Source organism: Toxotes jaculatrix, chromosome 12 (assembly GCF_017976425.1).
Source record: "Toxotes jaculatrix isolate fToxJac2 chromosome 12, fToxJac2.pri, whole genome shotgun sequence".
NCBI lineage: Eukaryota > Metazoa > Chordata > Actinopteri > Toxotidae > Toxotes > Toxotes jaculatrix.
The window spans coordinates 11,868,510-11,889,026 of record NC_054405.1 but is presented as its reverse complement, the minus strand read 5'-3'; the positions used below and the strand labels follow the sequence as shown (position 1 = coordinate 11,889,026).

General features: G+C 40.4%; 3 protein-coding genes across 13 annotated transcripts in view; 2 read left to right on the top strand and 1 right to left on the bottom strand.

The window, feature by feature from the left end:
- The window catches only part of phldb1a (pleckstrin homology-like domain, family B, member 1a), a 28,151-nt gene extending 27,421 nt beyond the window's left edge, over positions 1 to 730 (top strand). For all 11 annotated transcript variants that reach the window (XM_041051483.1, XM_041051481.1, XM_041051482.1 and 8 more), the window contains one exon: positions 95 to 730. In XM_041051483.1, the coding sequence (XP_040907417.1) occupies positions 95 to 235 (141 nt within the window). In that variant the 3' untranslated portion in view covers positions 236 to 730. The remainder of the gene's footprint in view (positions 1 to 94) is intronic.
- A 7,662-nt stretch (positions 731 to 8,392) lies between these two features.
- Positions 8,393 to 10,310, top strand: atf5a (activating transcription factor 5a). The gene is made up of 3 exons (XM_041052143.1): positions 8,393 to 8,534; positions 8,844 to 10,032; positions 10,124 to 10,310. The coding sequence occupies exons 1-3, from the start codon at positions 8,393 to 8,395 to the stop codon at positions 10,308 to 10,310; spliced, it is 1,518 nt and encodes a 505-aa protein (XP_040908077.1).
- A 2,991-nt stretch (positions 10,311 to 13,301) lies between these two features.
- On the bottom strand, positions 13,302 to 19,752 carry stk36 (serine/threonine kinase 36 (fused homolog, Drosophila)). The gene is made up of 20 exons (XM_041051730.1): positions 19,549 to 19,752; positions 19,324 to 19,464; positions 19,092 to 19,169; positions 18,871 to 19,001; positions 18,537 to 18,786; positions 17,961 to 18,054; positions 17,658 to 17,845; positions 17,398 to 17,570; positions 17,206 to 17,311; positions 16,868 to 16,999; positions 16,608 to 16,784; positions 16,413 to 16,504; positions 16,244 to 16,307; positions 15,992 to 16,102; positions 15,802 to 15,876; positions 15,572 to 15,689; positions 15,355 to 15,481; positions 15,064 to 15,244; positions 13,927 to 14,859; positions 13,302 to 13,541 (listed from the first exon to the last, which is right to left on the bottom strand). The coding sequence occupies exons 1-20, from the start codon at positions 19,630 to 19,632 to the stop codon at positions 13,446 to 13,448; spliced, it is 3,351 nt and encodes a 1,116-aa protein (XP_040907664.1). The 5' UTR covers positions 19,633 to 19,752; the 3' UTR covers positions 13,302 to 13,445.
- Positions 19,753 to 20,517: the final 765 nt, after the last annotated feature.

Here is a 20,517-nt window from a genome sequence, read left to right as displayed (position 1 = left end):
TGCTCTGACAAATGTTGCTGAGGAAAAAGATGCAACAGGAGCAGCTTGCAGTCTTTAGTCTAAAAAGTCTCCCTCTCTCCCTGCAATCCTCCAGAGCCCAAACCCATCTTTGACCTTCTGTGTGAAAACCCACGACCGGCTCTACTACATGGTGGCCCCGTCCCCGGAGGCCATGAGGATCTGGATGGATGTCATAGTAACTGGTGCCGAGGGCTATACACAGTTCATGAGCTGAGGGACCACTGGGTGATAGATTTGGAGGATGACAGGGACTGAGCGAGCACCCAGACACCTGCAAGCCAACCTGAGCCGCTCCCTGCTGGAGCTGGAGCTGAAATCGTTGATACGCAGCCTGATGATGTGTAATGGATGGACATCTGAATAATCTGGTGCTCTCATGAAAAGCCTGATGCCTTCGAGCAAATGAGGGTTTCGTTGTGACAGAGGTGCATTTCTGACAGAATTTATGAGCTGTATTTAAGAAGGAAAAGAATTTGAGAAAACTGTCATTGGATCTAGCTTTATAGAGACAAAACTACATCAGTCACATTCTGTTACCAAAATGTATTGTCAAAACAGGTTTTGAGGTTTCAGGAGGAAGACTTAGGGTTTCTTATTTCATATAAGCTCAAACTGTTTACACCTTTGAGGCTGATCTATGCATGCAGTGTTATCACTCTAACTGATGCCTTTTTTTTCCCTTTTTGATACATTTGTACTTTTCCCTTGAGTTTGTTAACCTCTCTCAGATCGCAAAACACTAAAAAAGTAAACCAATTTTCTTAGAAAATATTCTAAAATATTTTAAAAGAGCCACATATTACACAGTATTGGCGCCAAATACTTTATGTAATGTTTTCATCCAGATTTTTACAATACGAATGTTAATATCACTCTATATAGTATATTGTTCCAAGGGCTTTTCATTCAGATAAATAACACAGCATTAATGTGTCTGTATTTTACATAAATATGTCAAAGCATTTTAACAAAATTCATAAATTATAGTCCTATAATGATACTGTAAAACTACCGTGTATATCTAATAAATAAAAATATATGATGCATCTGATGGTTTGTTTGTCTGATAAACTAATTTGTTGCTGACAAATTGGCTAAACTGAACACATTCAGTTAGAAACGAGTTCTTCCTTAATTAGTGTTTCTCACAAACAAGCCATTAATTACCATCTTTCTTTAAATAACCTCATACGTCCTAATGAGCTTCTAGCATTCATATTTAATTGAGAGCACACAATAGGTGTTCCCTTTAAGAGACTACAACTTCCCTATTTACATAATAGTCAGGTGGTTTAATTAGTTAATTGGCTCATTAACTCTCATTATGTATAGAAGTCGTTCTAGAAACACTGAAATCATATTTCATATATGTTTTTCTGGTTCAGTGTAATTAATTATGCTATGGCTTGCCCTGAACACATAAAAAAAAAAAAAAAAAAAAAACACGAAGTGAAATTACATGCAACATAACATGTATGATTCAACATCGAGAAATTTGACATAACGTGAGGAAGAAGAAGAAAAAAAGGTTCATGGAGAGGATGTCTTAAAAGAAGTTCCCATAAACAACTTCTTAAAAAAATATATTCGCAGTATTTCTGTTCTCTTGCCCTCGTGGTTCAGATCAGCAACAGAAAGGTGCATGTGCAGATAGATAATAATATATGACTGGGATGTGTGATCCATTTATTGCAGGGATCACTGGGATATTTAACAGATGTGTAGGCAATCATGGAAACACACCTTGCTCCTGACAGGTACCGATTAGATTCAGCACTTGAGATGTTAATTTTTAATTCCCCTGGTTTGAAATGAAAAACACGTTATGTTTAGTGTTATTTAATTAAATGAACATCCAGTTGAGGTAAAGGCTCTGATGTAAAACTTAGACACTACAGAGGGCTGTATCTATCTGCAGCTTCACTGACAATGTTCACAACATCTGCGTTTGTCTGACCTTGGGAGAGATTTTCACATATCGTTCTATTCAGTATCTTTGAGTCTGTGGTGCGCCCCGCTGAATAATAAACACAGATCTTTAAGAGGGCTGTGTGAGCTCATTACCACGGTGATGAGCATGAGTGACACCCAGCCTTATTGTTGGTGAAATATTAATGAGTAGAGGGTGATCCCTCCTCACTTTCACACATGTAGAATGGCCTTTTCCCCAAGGCCTTTAGAACACAAGTAATATAGAGAGGCTGTGAATTAGTAAAGGTATCGCATGATTTTGTCAGTAATAATGAGAGACATTAACCTTGTCTGAAAACAACCTCAAAAATTCTGATGAAATTGAGATATCTGTCGGCTCAGAGGGCGAGTTCATAGCATTACCTGTCAAAGACTTCCACTCCCACATCCTTCACAACATTTCACTACAGACATTTGTAATTTAAAAGTTCTCATATCCACATGTGAGTTCAGAGTAATTTAGGAGATTAAAGAGAAAAATTTCCTGCCCAACCCCAAACATGCCCCTCCGCATGCGCACACACACACACACACACACACACACACACACACACACACACACACACACACACACACACACACACACACACACACACACACACACACACACACACGTATACAGACATAGCAGATGAAAGCATCTAAACACATCTGAATGCATATGATACACCAGTGAAAGTTCCACTCTTAATGCGTACCGCTTTGAACAAATCATCTTCACTCTCTTTGAAGGGAACGTAAAATGACAGTCATAAATTCAAAATAGGGTACACAATATACAGATCATTAAATTGCGACAAAAGCAACATGTTTTTGGGATTCATGGCAAGCACAACAATATCTGAAAAATATCCAGAGGGGAAAAGCGCCAGCGTTGACCTAATGAGGCCAACAAAAACATAAAATACCACAGCTGCACCATAGTTCGGGACACTATTCTTTCTTTTCATTGCACTGTGAAAAGTTGATATAACTGGAAGTATCATATTGTACGTGTTCAGTCCTACTACTACCCACCTAATTTTTAGACAGCAAAATATTTTTCAAAGTGTATATATACAGACACAAAGCAAACAAAATAAAGGGAATACATTAGAAACAGACTGGTTATTCTCTAGCTCTGCTTTAAAATTTCTTGTCTGCTAAATGATTATTTTGGGAAAAACTGCAGGGGTACCACAGCCTTGACCTTTGCCCTCTGTGAATTTGTTTGCTTGTAAATTCAGGAGCTAGATTTAAAGCTAAATTAATGTAAAGCCAGTCTGAATAAAAACATCACCCTTATGACTAAAATGTAATGTGAAAAGGAACTGATTGATAGTGAGGATTTTTTATAGCAAAGAAGGCTGTTTTAAATAGCCATACTTAAACAGATGAATTAGATTTGATACATATATTTAGATTCATGAACCTAGAATTTAAAGTTCAGAGGCAACATACAATAAAGTTGAGTGACAGTTAAGTTCTGATATTGAATAAATTGTGTTATGAGCATATGGCCTGAATGAAAATGTGTAAAGCTCAAAGGTGGCAGACGTTGAGCCTTTGGGGTTTAAATGGCTCTGCAGAGCAGCACGACACAGCCTGAGTGCTGTGAATGACACTGAGGAACCATTTGGGACGTGTTTGCCTAAAGAGCTAAGAATTTGAAAAGCATAAGTGAGGCACGAATAGTGAATCTGAGTAAAAATCTGCAACACTAGATTATTATTTTACTGACAGTGCTGGTTATTCTGTTTTTCATGATGATGTTCTGTTTTCTTCTCTTCATTTGTAGATTCAATTACTTTTTTTAGTTTTTATACAACACTTAATTTTCCATCCACAACATGTGCCAATCTATCTACTACTGATATTGAAGTAAACTTTTACAGTGTGGGTTTTAACTTCATCATCATTACAGGTCAGTATAGACTGAGCTTTGTGTGCCATGGACGCCTTCACTCAAGATGCCCGTAGGAGTTAGAGGTAGTTAGGAGCGATCTCCTAAAAGCTGTGACATCCCAAAGGAGGACAAAGCAGACGCTGTAGTCCTTTACATCAAACACCTCTAATTTACCATGAAGTCCTTGAGGAATAGTAAATAAACATAACCATGTGACTGACTGATTCAGATCTGTCACAGCTGAATGCAAATGAAGTAAGCCTAGTTTAAACATTCATGAATGAAAAATTACATTATGCTCGTCACTTTGTTGGAGATTTGATTAACACTTCTTGCGCCTAACATAGAAACAAATGAGAATGATCTGTAAGCTGAACACACACAAAAACATCCACAAATCCCCTCTGAGAGGCTTCCATTCACAAGTTGTAACTGAATTCCATGTTTTCTTCATATGTTCAAAGAGGGGCAAAAGTTGAGGACAATAAATTCTGAGGGAGATGATGATGAAATGATGGTGTAACCCTTACTAACGTGCCATACGTGCACTTGGCATGCAGCATTGACTTTTCTGACTTCTCTGCTCATACACAATATTCAGACAATGAATTTGGGTATCATTTGATGGACAGCCTTGTCTCGCTATAGAAAACCGATAATAAAACACCTCAGAAGTTCAATTTGATCCAAAGTTGTTCATGTCATCTAACGTCCTTCACTTAATTTCACTGACTGTCAAGTTTGGTTGTGTGGTTTCAAGAACTTTTTAAAATTTTGATTATACTCGTTTTGCAGTGAGACATTATGCCCTTTTGATTATTTAAAGCAAGAGGGAGAATAAAAGGTATTTTCCTGTGCAATTAACTCATTTTACATCTTTTCCTAAACGATGATAAAGGAAATTGCACTTAATAGTGGGGGACAATAGGGAAATGCAGCAGTGCTGTCACAAGCAGCACCTTGGACTTTTCTCATGATGCGCAAACAGGAATCTCTCGGTGGACCAATTAATACAGACAGAGAGAGCAGTCAGCGATTTCCTGGGAGACCCTCCAACTTCACCAGCTACTACTGTTTCAGTCTGATATCCATTACGACCACATTTATCTAGATTGCATCAGGTCGCCTTTCTACAAATCTCTCACAGCTCCACTCATATGGTGGATATCACACAGCGGACAATTTGCTGAATAGCTCCACTGTAACAGGGCTGTCCCTTAAAATGACTCAGATTAACACAGAGGGGACTTGTGTATATTAGAGTCTTACACAGAACATTTCACTCAAGTTCAATATAATATACAGATACAGAGTTTCTCTGGATTAACTCTATTCAAAGGGCGCTTCGCTCGTGTGGAAACAACTCCTCTGTAGTCATTCTGGATAATGTGATTATGTGCAATCAATTCAAGTTAGGTTTCCCAACTTTCACTCAATACACAGACGGGCTGCTCAGTGGACAAATCTATTAGAGGCTAGATGCTGGTGTCCCATCAATATGCAAATTCAGCACAACTGGAAATAAACCTATTGGTTTTGGCAAAATGAGAATGTCACAAACATGCAACTCAGCAAATGAGATAGTAGAAGGTTGGACAGGGAGGGGTGCCGTAACAGAGGTGAGATGGAAAGAAAACAGTAGGTACAGAGAGAGAGAGAGGGAGAGGGAGAGGGAGAGAGAGAGAGAGAGAGAGAGAGAGATGCAAATCCCATGGCAACAGCAACCAGAAAACAAGTTTAAAATAGGGGGCAGTGTCCGCTATTACTATAGCAACAGGAGAACAGCACATTCACTCAGCTTCGGGATTTGCTGAAAGGAGAAAAACAAAGCTTTTATTCCTCACATAATTGTTACTGACAGTCATTACCAGTAAATTAATTTGGTTCTGCCAGCTGTGTCTCACTAAATTAGCTATGAAAATAAGGATTCACAGAGTATATTAGGATAACAGTCAACAACACGGTGTGAATAACTTATCCTCCATCACTCACTGACTCACTATCATTTCATTAAACAATGTCCTGGGGAAGCTGATATCCATACAAGCTGACAGCTATTGGTTAAATAAGGAAAAAAAATAAACCATGATTTGACATGATTACAATAGTGTGGCTGCAAAAATAATAATACTACACTGTAAACCTATAATGACAACATAGATTCTCATTATAGAGTATGTTTTCTGCTGCAAAACTGTGGCTAATGATAACTGATAACATTTACGCCCTTTTATCTTCTAAACTGTTTTAATCAGTCACTTTCTTTTCAAAAGACTTGATTATAACAGGCTCTTCTGTTGAGAATAAATGAATGAGCTCTGTTACGCTGCTTTGAAAAACTGCAGCACTGGTCTCCACACCTTGTATGTTTGTTTACCTGAAACATGTGCACAGTCTGCACTGCAGAAAAAAAAAACACACACACAGATAACACAGTGATGCTTTGCCTTGCCTACCATCGACCAATCAAATTTCACATGTACCTGAATCCAACCAATGACACCACGGCAGTCTGAGCACGCGCAACCAATCGCTCTGAGCATGGACCACTGATGCAACGCAGATGCAACAGCCTTCTACTGAACAACAAAGTGCGCTGTGAATCAAATAGTCCCCCTCCAAAACAATGCCATGCCTCATTGTAAAGTACAGTCTGCGAACTGTGGTGGTGTGTGTGTGTATATGAGAGCCGCGTTCACGTAAATCAAGCCTCTCAGCAGGTCGTGGACGTTAGTTTTAAAGGGCGGTGTTCGCCCAGGCGAGCTCTGAAAGTAACGGTCCCGTCTCCCTTGGCAACAAAGGGCTATAAGAAAAAACAATGACACGGTGTAACGCGTTTCAGTAGTGTGATTACTTTTCGGATTACTACTGATATGTCTACGCTAAAAAACTTCTTTTTCGCACGCTTTAAATTGACAACTGTACGCGATAATGTGTATATACAGTTAATTCCGCCTTATTTTGTAAATGTCACGTTTGCTGCCTTTCTATTTACTTTTTTTACCCTTCCTTTTTTACACAACATGAGCACTGTTTTTGAATATAAGCGAAATCCCAGTTTTGTGGCTGTATTGCAACAGTAATTCATTAAATAACAACTCATCGTAATTTAAAACATCAAGTGATGCTATTAGTTTAGAAACAAGAGTGCAGGAGTATCTCACTACTTCCATTTATGCCGGAGCCCAGCAGCGAGTTTGTGGGACGTCCTTCGCTGAGACGCGGAGGGAGGGGGCGGAGGGATCTGACGCAGTTGGTTGCTAGGTGTGAATGGACTGATGCTTTCTCACAATTAAGCTGCTCTTCAGTTTACAGGTCGACCACAACAAAGCAACAACTCGTCCTTTTTGCGCTGTCCCCGGATATTCCGAGCTAAAACATGGCTCTTTAAACTCGTGAAGCTGTTGGACCCGAAAAGAAGTCGTGCTTTGCTTTAGCAACGCACCCCCCAAGTGCTCTACAATTTTTTCTGCAAGAATGGAGTAAGTCATTGTCACAGTTATCACTTTGTTGTATCTGTTTGTGTGTCACAAGTGGCGGAGTGGTCCGCTCTTTGCCTGGTTTATTAACGTTATACTATTTCTTCTATTTTAATTTCTTCATAGATCTACCTAAATGTTTAATTTTCATTTGGTGGCATTTCTTCCAGTGTGTGGGCTGTTTTTGTTACTTGTTACTGTGGTAGAGTTCCTATACGACAGCTGTGTTACTATGTGAAGGTAACTTTTATTGTGTGTAAATGTATAACCTCCAGCCTAAACTGAAGATACAGTATCACATTTCTGTCACTTTCAGTGTTGCGTCCTGCGAGGTTTTCATTTAGATATCACATTATTGTCACCTACACTGCTAAACGGCTCAAGTGATCAAAGAGCGGTGATTAACTTAAAAGGAACATGCGATTGGAAGCAGCTGATCTTCATTAATCGAATTTAAGTATCAGGGTGTCTTTCTCTCAGATAGTTACTCTGGTGAGTCTTGTCAACAGTTGGGCCCTTGACGGCGCTACTTGGTCCCACGTGTTTTGAGGATGTCAAGAGCATTTCGCTTTGGGACAGCTCAAAGCCCAAAGGACACATCTTTCACCTCCATATCACTGACTGCCATTTTTGAGTCTTGTTTTGTAAAATTAATTATTTTCAGTTTTATTTTAAATCATTGATATTTGCTAAATATATATATAACGCTGGATGTGCATGTTTAGGAGAGTTAGTTCCGTATTGTTCAAAGCTTGTTATCCTTGCAGGTGATTCCTTTATTGTAGCATCTTCGTCAAAACAGACTGAGTCACGTTGAGAAAGTTGCTGAGGGCAGCAAGAGTGATATTCCTGATTCCATCGGTCGATTGAATTATCCAGATCTTTTTAGCTGCCCACTTTTCTGAATGCTGTCTCTGTTTACCCTCTAGGTTTCATTATGCTCACCCAGCCCTGCTCTCTGTGGCCCATCTGTCAGACCCTGCTTGCTCTCAGCATATGCTTGAACTTGGACTGAATCAAAGCACCAACAGACAAAATGATGGCAACATCAGCTCCTGTTTGGAAGACTCTTCGTGTCTGCCCGGCAGACCCCCTCGCTCTCTCTCACCCACAGGCTAACCACAGCCAATCACAGGGGTGCAGGGGGGAGGTGTCAGAGGAGAGTCAGCACTTAATTGGTGAGTTGCAGGGAGTACGCTTTTTTATATTTTTCCCCATTTCAGGTGGGCTCGGCACTGCAGCACATTCGTCCTTCTTGAACAGTAAGTAATAAACTAGCTTCGTACTGGTGCTGGTATGCTGTAACTTTGTTTTGAAAAAAATCTTGCTTTGCATTGACTACTGTCGATTAGATTATGCTTTTAGAAAACTGCTACGTGCACTGTCGGATTACTTATTTTTTTATTTGCATGAATGCTTTTTTTTCTCTAATATTTTCCTCCACCAAACAGCTTGTAACGACTGCAATTTTTAATCCTTCTCAATAGGTGATGGTCTCACTGACTGGATGACGGAAGAAGTGGATTTCTCCTCGTACCTCCCAAACCCCCCTTCCCCTCCCTCCTCCACCAATGCCTCCCTTCCCCCTTCACCCCTTCAGAATGATATTCAGGTGCCCTCTGACTTGGAGGTCATGACCTCCCTGCTGCAGGAGGAACTTGCCCAACTAGAAGACTACTTCCTGTCTGAACCAGTGCCAGAGAAAGGGCCGAGGCTGGGAAAATGTGACAGGGGTCCACTGCCGGCGGGTCCTCAGCCATTCAGTCAGCTGCCATACGCATCGTACTCTACAGCCAACCAATCGGAATCCAGCCCACTTCTTGTTACCCTAGCAACTGGAGAACTGGACCTGCTGAGTATCTGTGGCGGGCCCATTGGGCGATCCAAAATTCCAAGACACGCCCCGTACAGCTGCAGTCGCCCCAGTGGGTGTGGTAGGAAAAGAGTTCCTGATGGTGTGAGGTACAGCAGTGAAGGCTATGATAACAGTTTGTTGAGTTCCAAAGGAAACAACTCAGGTAACTCAGCAGTGACCCTGACAGGTAATTATGGCTGTGTAGAAGACGAGCCGCTGGTTGGAAAAAGCTACTGTCTGGGTAGTGCAGTCGAGGTCAGAAGATGTGCCACTCTACCCAAAGAAGAGAAAAATTGCTGTTTCAGTCAAGATATTATAAGTGGTTCGAAAGTTGTTGGTGGAGGATTTGGCTTTGGCGGATCACTTGATGTCCCACACAAGAAAGAGGATTTGTTGATGTATAGCATGAGGGAGGTCAGCGGAGGCACTGCTAACAACGAGGTGCTGAACAGTATCAAAACTAGTGTGGAGGTGACAAAAGCCACTGTATCTTGGAAAACTGAGAGCAGCGACGGTTGTTATCTTCCAACAACACCACAGCCTGAGGCCTATCATAGCTTCTTAGGCACCATCAACGAACAGGTCAAAACAGAGAGTCTACAGATAGGGCAACATGATTTACACTGTAATTTCCTTGAGGATCAGGGCCCAGAGTGTCTTTTAATGGCTAGGGAGAGTCTGAACTTGGAGTCCTCAGGGCATAGACAAGCGTGCAGGCTGAAGGAAGACCATTGTGCTGTGAAATACGAGGTGGACATCCCAGTTGAAGGCGGGGAACGCAAACAGAAGAAGAGAGATCAGAACAAAACTGCCGCTCACAGGCAAGTTTTAGTTTTGGCTCGATGACATGTAACTTTTGACATGGTTTCACAGGGAAAAATCTTCAATGAATCTTTCTTTTTCTTAATGCAGGTATCGCCAGCGAAAAAGGGCGGAGCTAGATTCATTGGAGGAACAGTTGCATTGCCTTGAAGGGAGGAACCGGGAGCTCCGGGACAAGGCAGAGTCCGTAGAACGTGAAATCCAGTATGTTAAAGACCTACTGATTGAAGTTTACAAGGCCCGTAGCCAAAGGCTCAAGCAGGACACAACAGCGTAACACCAAGCTCCTGCAAGTACATTTAAAGAGGGTGTAACTGGGAAAACATGAAGCTTTTTGTGTCTTTAGGATTGTCCAGAATTGAATGTTTAATTTTTTTTTCTTTTAATTATTGCGGGTTGGGTAAATGCATGCTTTGCTGAGGTGAATTCTTTTTTACATTTTAAATCAACACTGTCCAATGCTTCCACTGCTTTCGCACTCTAATCACCTGAGCCTGCACTGTGGCATTGCAATGCTTTAAATGACAATCATTTTTAATAAGTCTCGCACTGCGCGAATCTACAAATTGAAATAGGGTTATTTATGAAGAAGTAATGTAATTCATTATGCAGGTTTAATATTTTTAATAGCCTTACATTGGAATTGATGTCAGCAATAGAACTTAATTTTTTTTTATTTTTAACTTTTATTTGCAATGACTATCATCCTTTTCAAGAGCATAAATGGTCAAATATTTTGTTGGTGTCAACTGCATCATTTTATTTGGAGCGCATCTTTCAAACCAAATATTTTTCTAGAATAATTTCTAGCCACTCTTGAACAACAAACTGTATTTCAATTGCTATTAATATTTTAAAATAGTAGAACTGAGGTTGAAAATGTGCTGATGACTTTTACAACTACGGAAAGAACCGCGGATATACAGAAGAGGAAAAAACTTTTCGTCAACTTTTAGAAAAATGTACCATTTTTCTCATTTTACTATTGTTACAATTTTGTTTGACAAACCATTTGATGGACTTTAGGTCTCATGCTTCCCTAAATATTCATTAGTTAATGGGATTTGTATGTTTTTAGCCTGTTTCTTTTTTTCCCCTTTTTGTTTTTGGTGAAGGTCAAATATCTACATTTTACCCACATTTATTTGCTAGAAATGCTGCTTTATCTACCATATTTACATTTGTTTTATTTTTCTGATATTTGCATTACATGTGACAAATCACTTTTTTTCAGCAGTGGTTGCAAATATTGTCCAAATTATTGATTCTGTGACCAAAAGTTAACTAATTTAATATTTATACTGTTTTGAAGGTGGAAGGTGACATTTTATTGTGTTTGTGGTAATTTGTAAAAATGTCTTCTCTTGCATATTGCAAATGACACAATCTGTTTTGCAGCTCAGGATATGCAGTTTATCCTACAGTCCTACAAACACCAGTAGATAATGCATGGCAGGAGATTACAGACCTGTATAACAGCTCTCCTGCCCTTCATTTTAAATGGCAAAGATTTCACTGACATACAGGTTTTCCTAGTGTAAAAAACTGGTTTTCCATATGTACAAATATTGTAACTAGTGGAGTTTTAGCAGTCTCCTTCTGCATGTTTTTCCATAAATGTACTCTCTCTTTCTGGAATAGCAAATTTAGGGTTTCAGAAGTCTGGGATTCTTTCTCTAAACTGCTTGTTAAGGCAATAAGTTTTATAGGCCTCTGGCTGATCTGCACTAATTTGTAACAACTTTTGTATATTCAGGGAGTGTAGTGTGTTAGCCTTTTCTTTGTTAAAAAAAATTAACTTAAAAAAATCTCATTAGACTATTTGTTGAAGCTTTTGCAGTGTTAGTTTTGGTGTAAGAGGATACTGTCTAAATTATTTTCCAGTTCTTTTGTTGCTAATATAAAAGAAAAATAAATTAACCACTACTGTTACTGTTAAAAATGCCTATACTGAGGATGAATTTTTTTTCTATGCATATTATTTTAAGACAATCTTGAAAACAAGCCCTGACCTATGGACATTTATTTATCTTGTTTATACAGTTTTTAGCAAGAAACTTGTGTCACATTGTTTGATCCCCCCTGCGGTGTACTATCAACTTCAAACCAAAAATGTGTAATGACAGCATCATTTAAAAGCACATTATAAGGATCTGTAATATCAAGTTAATTTAATCACATATGCATATTTCCATTGTGTCTCGTCAACTTTTTTTTTTCATTTCAAAATAAAATGTCATCAACTCAGTCCGCCTGTGTTTCTTCAGAGCGTTTCTTTTCTGGTGGACATTGGTCGGCTCGGCCAATACACCAGAAATGGTTTTTACCGGCACCTACTATAACAGTCTGTTACAATCATAAAGTACAAGAATGAAAACTCGTCTTGCCTTTTAAGATATCATAAATGACTTTTTTGTTCTCGGCAAAGCAAAGCTCAGACCTCCAGGGCCTGATGGACGCAGACAAACTCTCCTTTTTGATCCGAGCCCGCGGGGCCTGGATACTTCCCACACAATTACTGAGAGCAATGAAAACATTTATAGTTATCATCAGTAACTCCCCCCCTCCCCCCCTTTTTTTTAAAAACTGATATCAAGCTGCAAAGTGAACACTTTCTAATAAACTTAATTAAATCAACGCCCACCCTTCCGATAAATTCCTATATGAGTATTTAGCGCAATGGCCCGACTATTAAAGCCGAATAAAGTTTTTTTTTTTTTTTTTTTTATGGATTTGGCCACAAATTACAACCTACTTCAGATGGCTTTAAAATCTGTACAACCTCTATCTCTTAGACCCCTCACTTCAGAGAACGAAAACATACTAAATTTACAAAACTTAAACTAAAACAAAAACCTTCCTGCTGTGACACGGAACATAAAGTAAAGCGATTAATGCAAAAATGAACTGACCCACCGATTTGCTGCTCTAATAACGACTTCACCATTCATGATTATTACTGCGGACCAAAGAATAAATCTTTACCTCTGCAAATCGACACGGTGAATTTTTAAGTGAAATAACGAAAGAATCTCGTGTGATTAAAAAGAAAATCTTCAGTCGTTCCTGCGGAATTTCGATCAATTATAGTTTTTTCGAAGGAAATTGGAAAAAGTAATGCCATAAAATTCAACTTAAGAATACAGCATAAACAAAGTACATAGCCAATAAAGGTCTTCATTAAGAAATGTGCATTTTTATTTGCACCGTTCTAATGCTATGCATTAGGATAACTTCATCTTTTTAAAGAAAATAAGACACACTTGAGAAAAAAACAGCAAACAGGGGATCTGATTATTATCTGTCCTCTTCTATCACATTGCTTTAGCTAGGAGGAAGTAGCACAGTAAAGTAAGGAGGGAGAGTGTTTCTACACATGGATCTGATATCATTTCTCATGAACCGGACTCACTTACAGCTGTGCAATGAGCGGATGATAGTCACACTGTGGAGGTGCATGTTGTGAAGCCTGTAGAAGTTTCTTCCTGGCATCGAGGGATATCAGGACCTTCAAATAAACATAAAAGAAGGGGACTCATTTGAAGTTAGTGATTAATGTGCAAACACATGCACAGAGGTGTGAGTGACAGGGGCTAGGTATTTTTTTACTCACCCATGAAAGAAAATGCAATGATTTATGACAAGTGAGCAAATTCATATAAAGAAATGACTGAGCTCGAGGCAGTAGTACTGATAATAATTATGAGATATGCCCTGAAGGCAATAAAAGAAACAAGTGTGAATTTTCTTACATAAAGGAACAAAATATACTCTAACAGCTAATGTGTTGTATTTTTTGTAATTAAAACATGTGACAAATTACAAAAAGGTCCTTCTAACCAAATTCTGAAAAAAAGTGAACTGATTCACTGTAATGTCAGTGATTTTATTACCTGACGTATGGCGTCCTGCTCACTGCACAGGCACAGGGTTGCTATGGCGGCTCGTCTCACTGCATTATGGGAATCCGTGCATGCAGCTCTCAAAAGTAAGCTAGACACATCCTCCTCCAGCAACGAGGATACAGCGCCATCAACATTAACTAGGTTTCCCAGGGCTGCACAACAGTGACGGCGTGTGAGGGCATCAGGGTCAGTGATCAGAGGTGCCAGCGTGGCTGCTGTCCTCCTGGCCTCCTCCATCCACCTGCTCCCCTCCTCATCGTCCACTCCCTGTTCCACTACAGTAGTTAAATCTCCTGCTGTCTCACTGTGTGAACTGTTGTGTTTGTTTTGTTCTTTCTCTTTGCCCCACCCTGTAGTGTCACTGCCCTGTCCATTGGACCTGCCCATTTTAAACCCTGCCCCAGCTGCAATATATCCCAACCAGTTCCCAACTGCTCTGCAAGCCAATCGCCGGACTGGCAGGCAGGAGTCATGAAGACAGCCTATCATGCTCTTGAAAATGTCAAGTTGCAGAGTAGGAGGCCTGAATGGATCCAGATTTGCCAAAAGTCTACAAGTGGCAGCCCTGATCTGGTCACGAGAGTGAGCCAGCGCCTGGTGCAGCACTGAGGCTTCCAGGTGAAGGTGAAGACAGTCAGGCTGAGAGGAATAACGGGCTACTTGGGACAACAGAGTTAGGAGCTCCACGGCAGAGTCTGACAGCACATCCAGCTGCAGCAAGTCAAAGAGAAGAGAGCTGGAGGTTCTGGTTAGCGGTGTCTGGCGTTTGGAGGCAGTGAGCTGGCTGTCCCTGGGTGGCGTGAAAAAACCAGAGGCAGTCTTTCTGAGGCGGGAAACGGAGCGCTCAGGGTCACACAGGAGCATACGGCTCAGCAGGGAGAGAGGCAGCTCCAGCAGAGGAGGAGGAAGAGTTTGAATTACCTGCCAAAGCAATGAAAAACAAAACCATCCAGACAACTCATCACAGATCAAACAGCCGACAACAAACAACACAATGCTCTCACAGAGTACAGAGACATTAGGATGTACAGTAGTGTTTGTATCTATTGCAAGAGTTATCCTGTGTTGCATCAGAGCATTATGTTTGTCAGCGAGGTCTTTATTGGAACATGGTAAGGCCCTAACCTGCAGGAGGCTCGCAACAATACCACAACTGTCATACAACTGGAGAATTGTGGAAGTGGTGTGTGAAGGCAGGTCCAGGGCAAACGGAAAGCACAGCAAGTGGCAGCTCAACACGGACAGGTTGTCGTGACTCAGATCTACCTCAAGTCTCCCAGGACTGCCTTCAGCAAACAAATGAAGACTGTAGGGTATAAAAGGGGTTATTATTAGCTCCAGGCGCCATAGCTGTGCGGCTCTAACATTTGAGGTACACATGAAACAGTAGGTTAATTAATACATCTGTACACCAACCAGTCAGTGCCCAGCAGCCGGCCAAGAGCGTATACACATTTTGATTCGCTCTCAGAAAACAGAGGAATGCATGAGTATGGATCCTTGGTGAAGACAAACAGCGCAGCAGACAGCAAGGAATACAGCCCTGATTTCAAAAGAAAATGAAAACGTATATACATTTTTAACATCAAAAAGTTTTCAGATAGGCTGGGTCTCATAGGATGCGTATATTTACCATTTGCTGAACAGAAATGTGTCTCTGCTGTTGTCTCTGCGAGTGAATTACCAATTTTTTTCCACAAATCCAGAAACATAACTGGATCTAAACATGAAGATCCAGAGCCATTTTCATGCTGTTAAAAGAAAAAAAAAAACACAATGGCAAAAGCACAGAGGAAAAGATTGAAGGTCTATTTCTGGGATTCATCCTGTCAGTTTTTATTTTATTGCATTCCTGGTACTGACCTCAGAGAGCATGTGTAGGAGTAAATACAGGAGGCCATCACAGAGTCCCCAGCCAGAAGGAAGAGAAAGCTGGGGCTGACAAGGCAGAGGAGAGGGCAATACTTCAGACACTGGTGGATCACTTTAAACTTGCATCATGAACTGTCAGTGTACTGCTGAACAAATGAATTACTTGTCACAGATTCACTACCTCATATGAGTCCAAATGCAGGTTTTTCAGCAAGGAGGTCAGATTGCTCATATCAACTTCGACACTGACATTGTGTTGTGTCAAAAGAGACAAAACAGAGGCAGCAAAAGGCTAAAAAGAGAAGCAGAATCAGCTCTGTCAGACACCTGGACAGCTCACTGCATAACCAAAAGAAACTGGCCACAGAGAACATGTGGAGCACGGTGAACATGGTCGGCAGCTACTGTTAAACTAATTTTGGTGGGTACTTACTGCCAAAGGAACAAGGTCTGGGTGACTAAGAATTGTGACGAAGGGCTTGGTGAACTCTTCCAGTCTACAGTAGGAGAACAGGTGATAAGATGTATTTGATGAATGACTGTCAGTGTTCAACAAATAAACAGAATCAGCTTCAGCGATGAAAAACACAAACAAAACAAACCTATGTTCTTCTTCCGTCCAGTCATTATGTTTATCCCAGTAGATTAAGAGCACTACAATCATTTGTTTAAGTGCTGGCACACTCCATGGTTGCTGAGAAGGAAGGAAATGTACAAAGAAAGTCACAAATATTATTGTTGTCTGACGCCTCAGTGACAACACATTACTGAATACAGTTCCATTCCCAAACAATAACCTTGATGAAATTTGAGTTTTCTACAGTGTCATGGACCAGGTCAAAGAGGATATGGGGTAGTCCAAGCTCACGGCCGATGTGGTATGACTTCTCAAGGTCAGAGGTCAGAATCAGGTTGCCTAAGACTTTTAGTGGTTGGTGAATCTGATAGGCTTCTTTAACAACGCCGCCTGTTAACTGACCAAACAACAACAAAAAAGAGAGACTAAATACAAAATTCTTCCTGAGGAATTGTCAGTTTATGCATTGTACCTAATTACCTGAGATTTAAAATCTAGAATCTTGGTTTTTAGTTGAGGTATAATGTCATTATAATTCAATAGTTCCTTCTGCTGTTTGCTTGGATCTGATTCTTGGGCCAGTTTCTCCCAGTACTCCTCACTGTCGACATTCTGAAAGAACAAGAAATGGTTAATACTGCAGGATGCATTTTCCTTTAAGATAGCAGCCAGTTTCTTTATTACCAGAGCACATTTGCTGCTGGAAGAGAATATATACACTATATTGTGAAACAAGACACATTTTCAAAATGGACAATGTCTTTTTATTTCTAAAAAAAAAAAAAATAATTAAAAAAAAAAATCAACTTGACACTGACCTGCCTGTGCAGTGTGGTCTGTCTGTTCTCATTGTATCTCCACACCTGTTGTGGGCCGACCTCTACAGAGGGGAATTCCTGTTCATAGTCTCTGCTGATCTGACCCCTGCAGAGGAAATGCCCATTACTGTGAACACTCATGTTTGTTTTGGTTGTATATTGTATCTTTTTTTTCTGAACTTCCATAAACACCTGTGTTTTGATCTCACGCAGCCTTGAATCTTTGGGTCGAGCATTTTATTGGCAGGTGCCACGACAGAGTGACCTGATGTAACAGACCAATCACTGGAGAGGGGCATGGCTCTGGTGGGTGTTGCTGCCATCGCAGAGTTGGTCCTTTCATTTCCTGCTCCATCCTTTTTTTTCTGTTAATATACACGGAACAGCTTAAAGCTCCTCCATGAAATTTCCATGGGACTGATTCAAGAAAGAAAAATCAATTGGTGACTCACTTTTGAACTGTCACTACCCACTGGTTTCCCTCTGCTGCTGTTCTCCTTCTGTTCCCTGGCCTTTCGCAGTAATCTACTTTCTCCAGAAATCGGTACCGTCTTTGCTGCCACTTGCTGAAGTTTCAGCGCCAGCATGTCTGGGCTGGGTGTGACTGTCAGGGGACTGAAAACATTTGTGTCTGACAGCACTGTGCCAACACATAAATATGGGCATAAAACACACATCAGAAAACTCTCAAAAACAGACCAGCCTCAAGCATATTTAGAAATTTTAGATTAAAATTAAAAAAATTTAAGCATCACCTAAAACACCATCAGCAACGAAGGGATGGTGCAGGAGGTCTGGCCATGACAACCTCTTCTGAGGGTCTTTGGTCAACAAACCTTTCAGGAAACTCTGCAAGGGAAATATCAGATAAGCACTGTGACGAGGGCAATAAATCCTGTTTGTCATACATCAAAAAACTTAATACTTTGTCTCCACTGGCCTGTTCAGCAGGCTCGCAGCGATTATTTTGGGGACACACAAAGACTGGCACAAATATATGTTTAAACTCAGACTGATGAGAAAGAAATGAAAAATTATATATTTGACTATTCTTAAGTCATTAAAGAACAGGAAAATTCCAAATTATTAAATAAAGGTGTCTCAGGTATGGGTTGATAGGAGCAAGTATTCTTGAAAACTCTAGTTCTGATTCCAAATAGGTGGTACTTGGTAAATCGTTGCTACAGTCAGCTGTAAAAAGGAATGATAAAGTTTTAGGGTTTTCACTGTTTAATCAGTTTGCCTTTTTTGAAATCACATTTTTATACAGTGAGGATGTTGGCTTCTAGCCAAAGAAGACACAGGACGATGAGACAGCAGCTGTACTATACCGTGCAGGTGTCGCTCATGGTGTCTGGCCATTTTACTTGATCTTTCACAATGAGTTGCACCAGGTGGAAGATGGAGTTAGTGTAGAACGGAGGCGCCCCCGTGTGGAGCTCATACAGGATGCAGCCTAAAGACCAGAGATCAGCAGTGTGATCATATGGCTTTTCTTCCACCAGCTCAGGAGACATGTACAGAGGTGTTCCCTTGATAGAAGTCAGCACCAAGGTGGAAACGCTCATGGCCCTGGCAAATCTAAAAGAAGATTGCATCACATTAGATTATCTTTGTAGAAATGATTAATATACCACTTTTCTTCAAAATAATCAACATACCTACCCAAAGTCACACAGTTTCACTACCCCACTTTTCCCCAATAGTATATTTTGTGGTTTCATGTCACGATGAAGAATGCGATGGGAGTGTAAATAATACAGAGCTGAGACCAGCTGGCAGGCAATCCCACGGACCTTGGAAGTAGAGAAGAGTGAGAAAAAGATGAGCATGTGAAACCGTGATAAGTCTAATGTTTGGCATAGTTGTGTACTGACAGTGAATACCTGGCTTTCTGGTAAATGCCCATCATCCTCAAGTATCTGGAACAACTGACCCTCTGCATACTCAGTTACAACCACAACCTGTTACAAACATATAAGGGATTACAATTGTGGGGTTATGAATTCAGATATAAAGATATAATTGATTTGGTAGATCAAAGAATCAAAGTGATAAAAATTTATTGAACTAATATGTGTTCTGTGTGTTTCAAACAAAGCATTACAGTAAACACACCTCCGTTTCAGTCTCAAAGCTGTCAAAGAGCTGGACAATGTTTGGATGCTGAAGACCCCTCATAATCTCAATCTCTCTCTTGAGACTTCGCAACTCCTTTTCAGAACGACCCACTTTTGGCATAAACTTCAGAGCCACCACCTGATGGAAACACACGGTGAAACGGTGTGGTTAAACAAACCAGTCCAACAGCCACAAGACTATGCTCCTACAAAAGCTACTCACCTGGCCAGTAAATCTTTTCCTCCCCTTGTAAACTCGACCAAACGAGCCCTCTCCCACCAGCTCCAAAACGTGATACGCGTTCATGTCGACGGCAGGAGGCTAACGTTACTAACTGAACTTCTAAACTGTTAGCATCGCTAAGTTTGCTGTTAGGGGAGTACACAAGCGGTTGCTTCATACAAGATACCAATATGTCTGGTTTTATAAGTTTTAACTTTGCCAATTACAAATTACGGCCATCAGTCTTCTCTTTCTGCTAATGCTGACTCAATTTACAGCTGTGTGACACTACTTTTTGGATATGGTCACAATAAATATGATACCCTTTAGAGAGCAGGTCTACCCGCCGTCTCACAAAAGTAACAAAAGACATAGTTAAAAGTTTGAATTGCCACACATATATTATCAGTGTTTGTATGCCTGGCCTTTTAAGTCGCTTATTAACAACGAACGGTTATATCAATAATTTCTTTACATCGCAATGCAAAAGTCAAAGCTGGCTTTTCTGTGGACAGCACGTACGATGGGGTCCTTAGCCTAGCAACCACTGCTGCGTTCCTGGCAACTGAAAACAAAGCAGGAGGCTAGGCAAGAGCCTACAGGTTGTTAGCATCAATAAAATACTCTTTTCCTACGCTTCTTCCGGAGCCATTTTTCACAGTGCTGGTTCCTCTTATTTTCCCCAACTCCTTGCACCTCCCGGTCAAACTGTAAATAAGTACACTTATTTAAACAGTTGAGCCTTCTTTAATCCAAAGACAGGATTCCTTGAAACACTCCTCAACAGAGAGAAACATGTAAACATAGCCAACAACTCAAATTCATACGTCTTGTAATGTGTGAACAGAATTTTACTATTGTAGCTGCTCAGGTATACTGATAATTTAACTACTTCGTTTACTGTTGGGCAGTTTAGTCTATAAACCACATATTTTGAAGGCTCATATGTTTTGTAAATTTTTGTTTTGT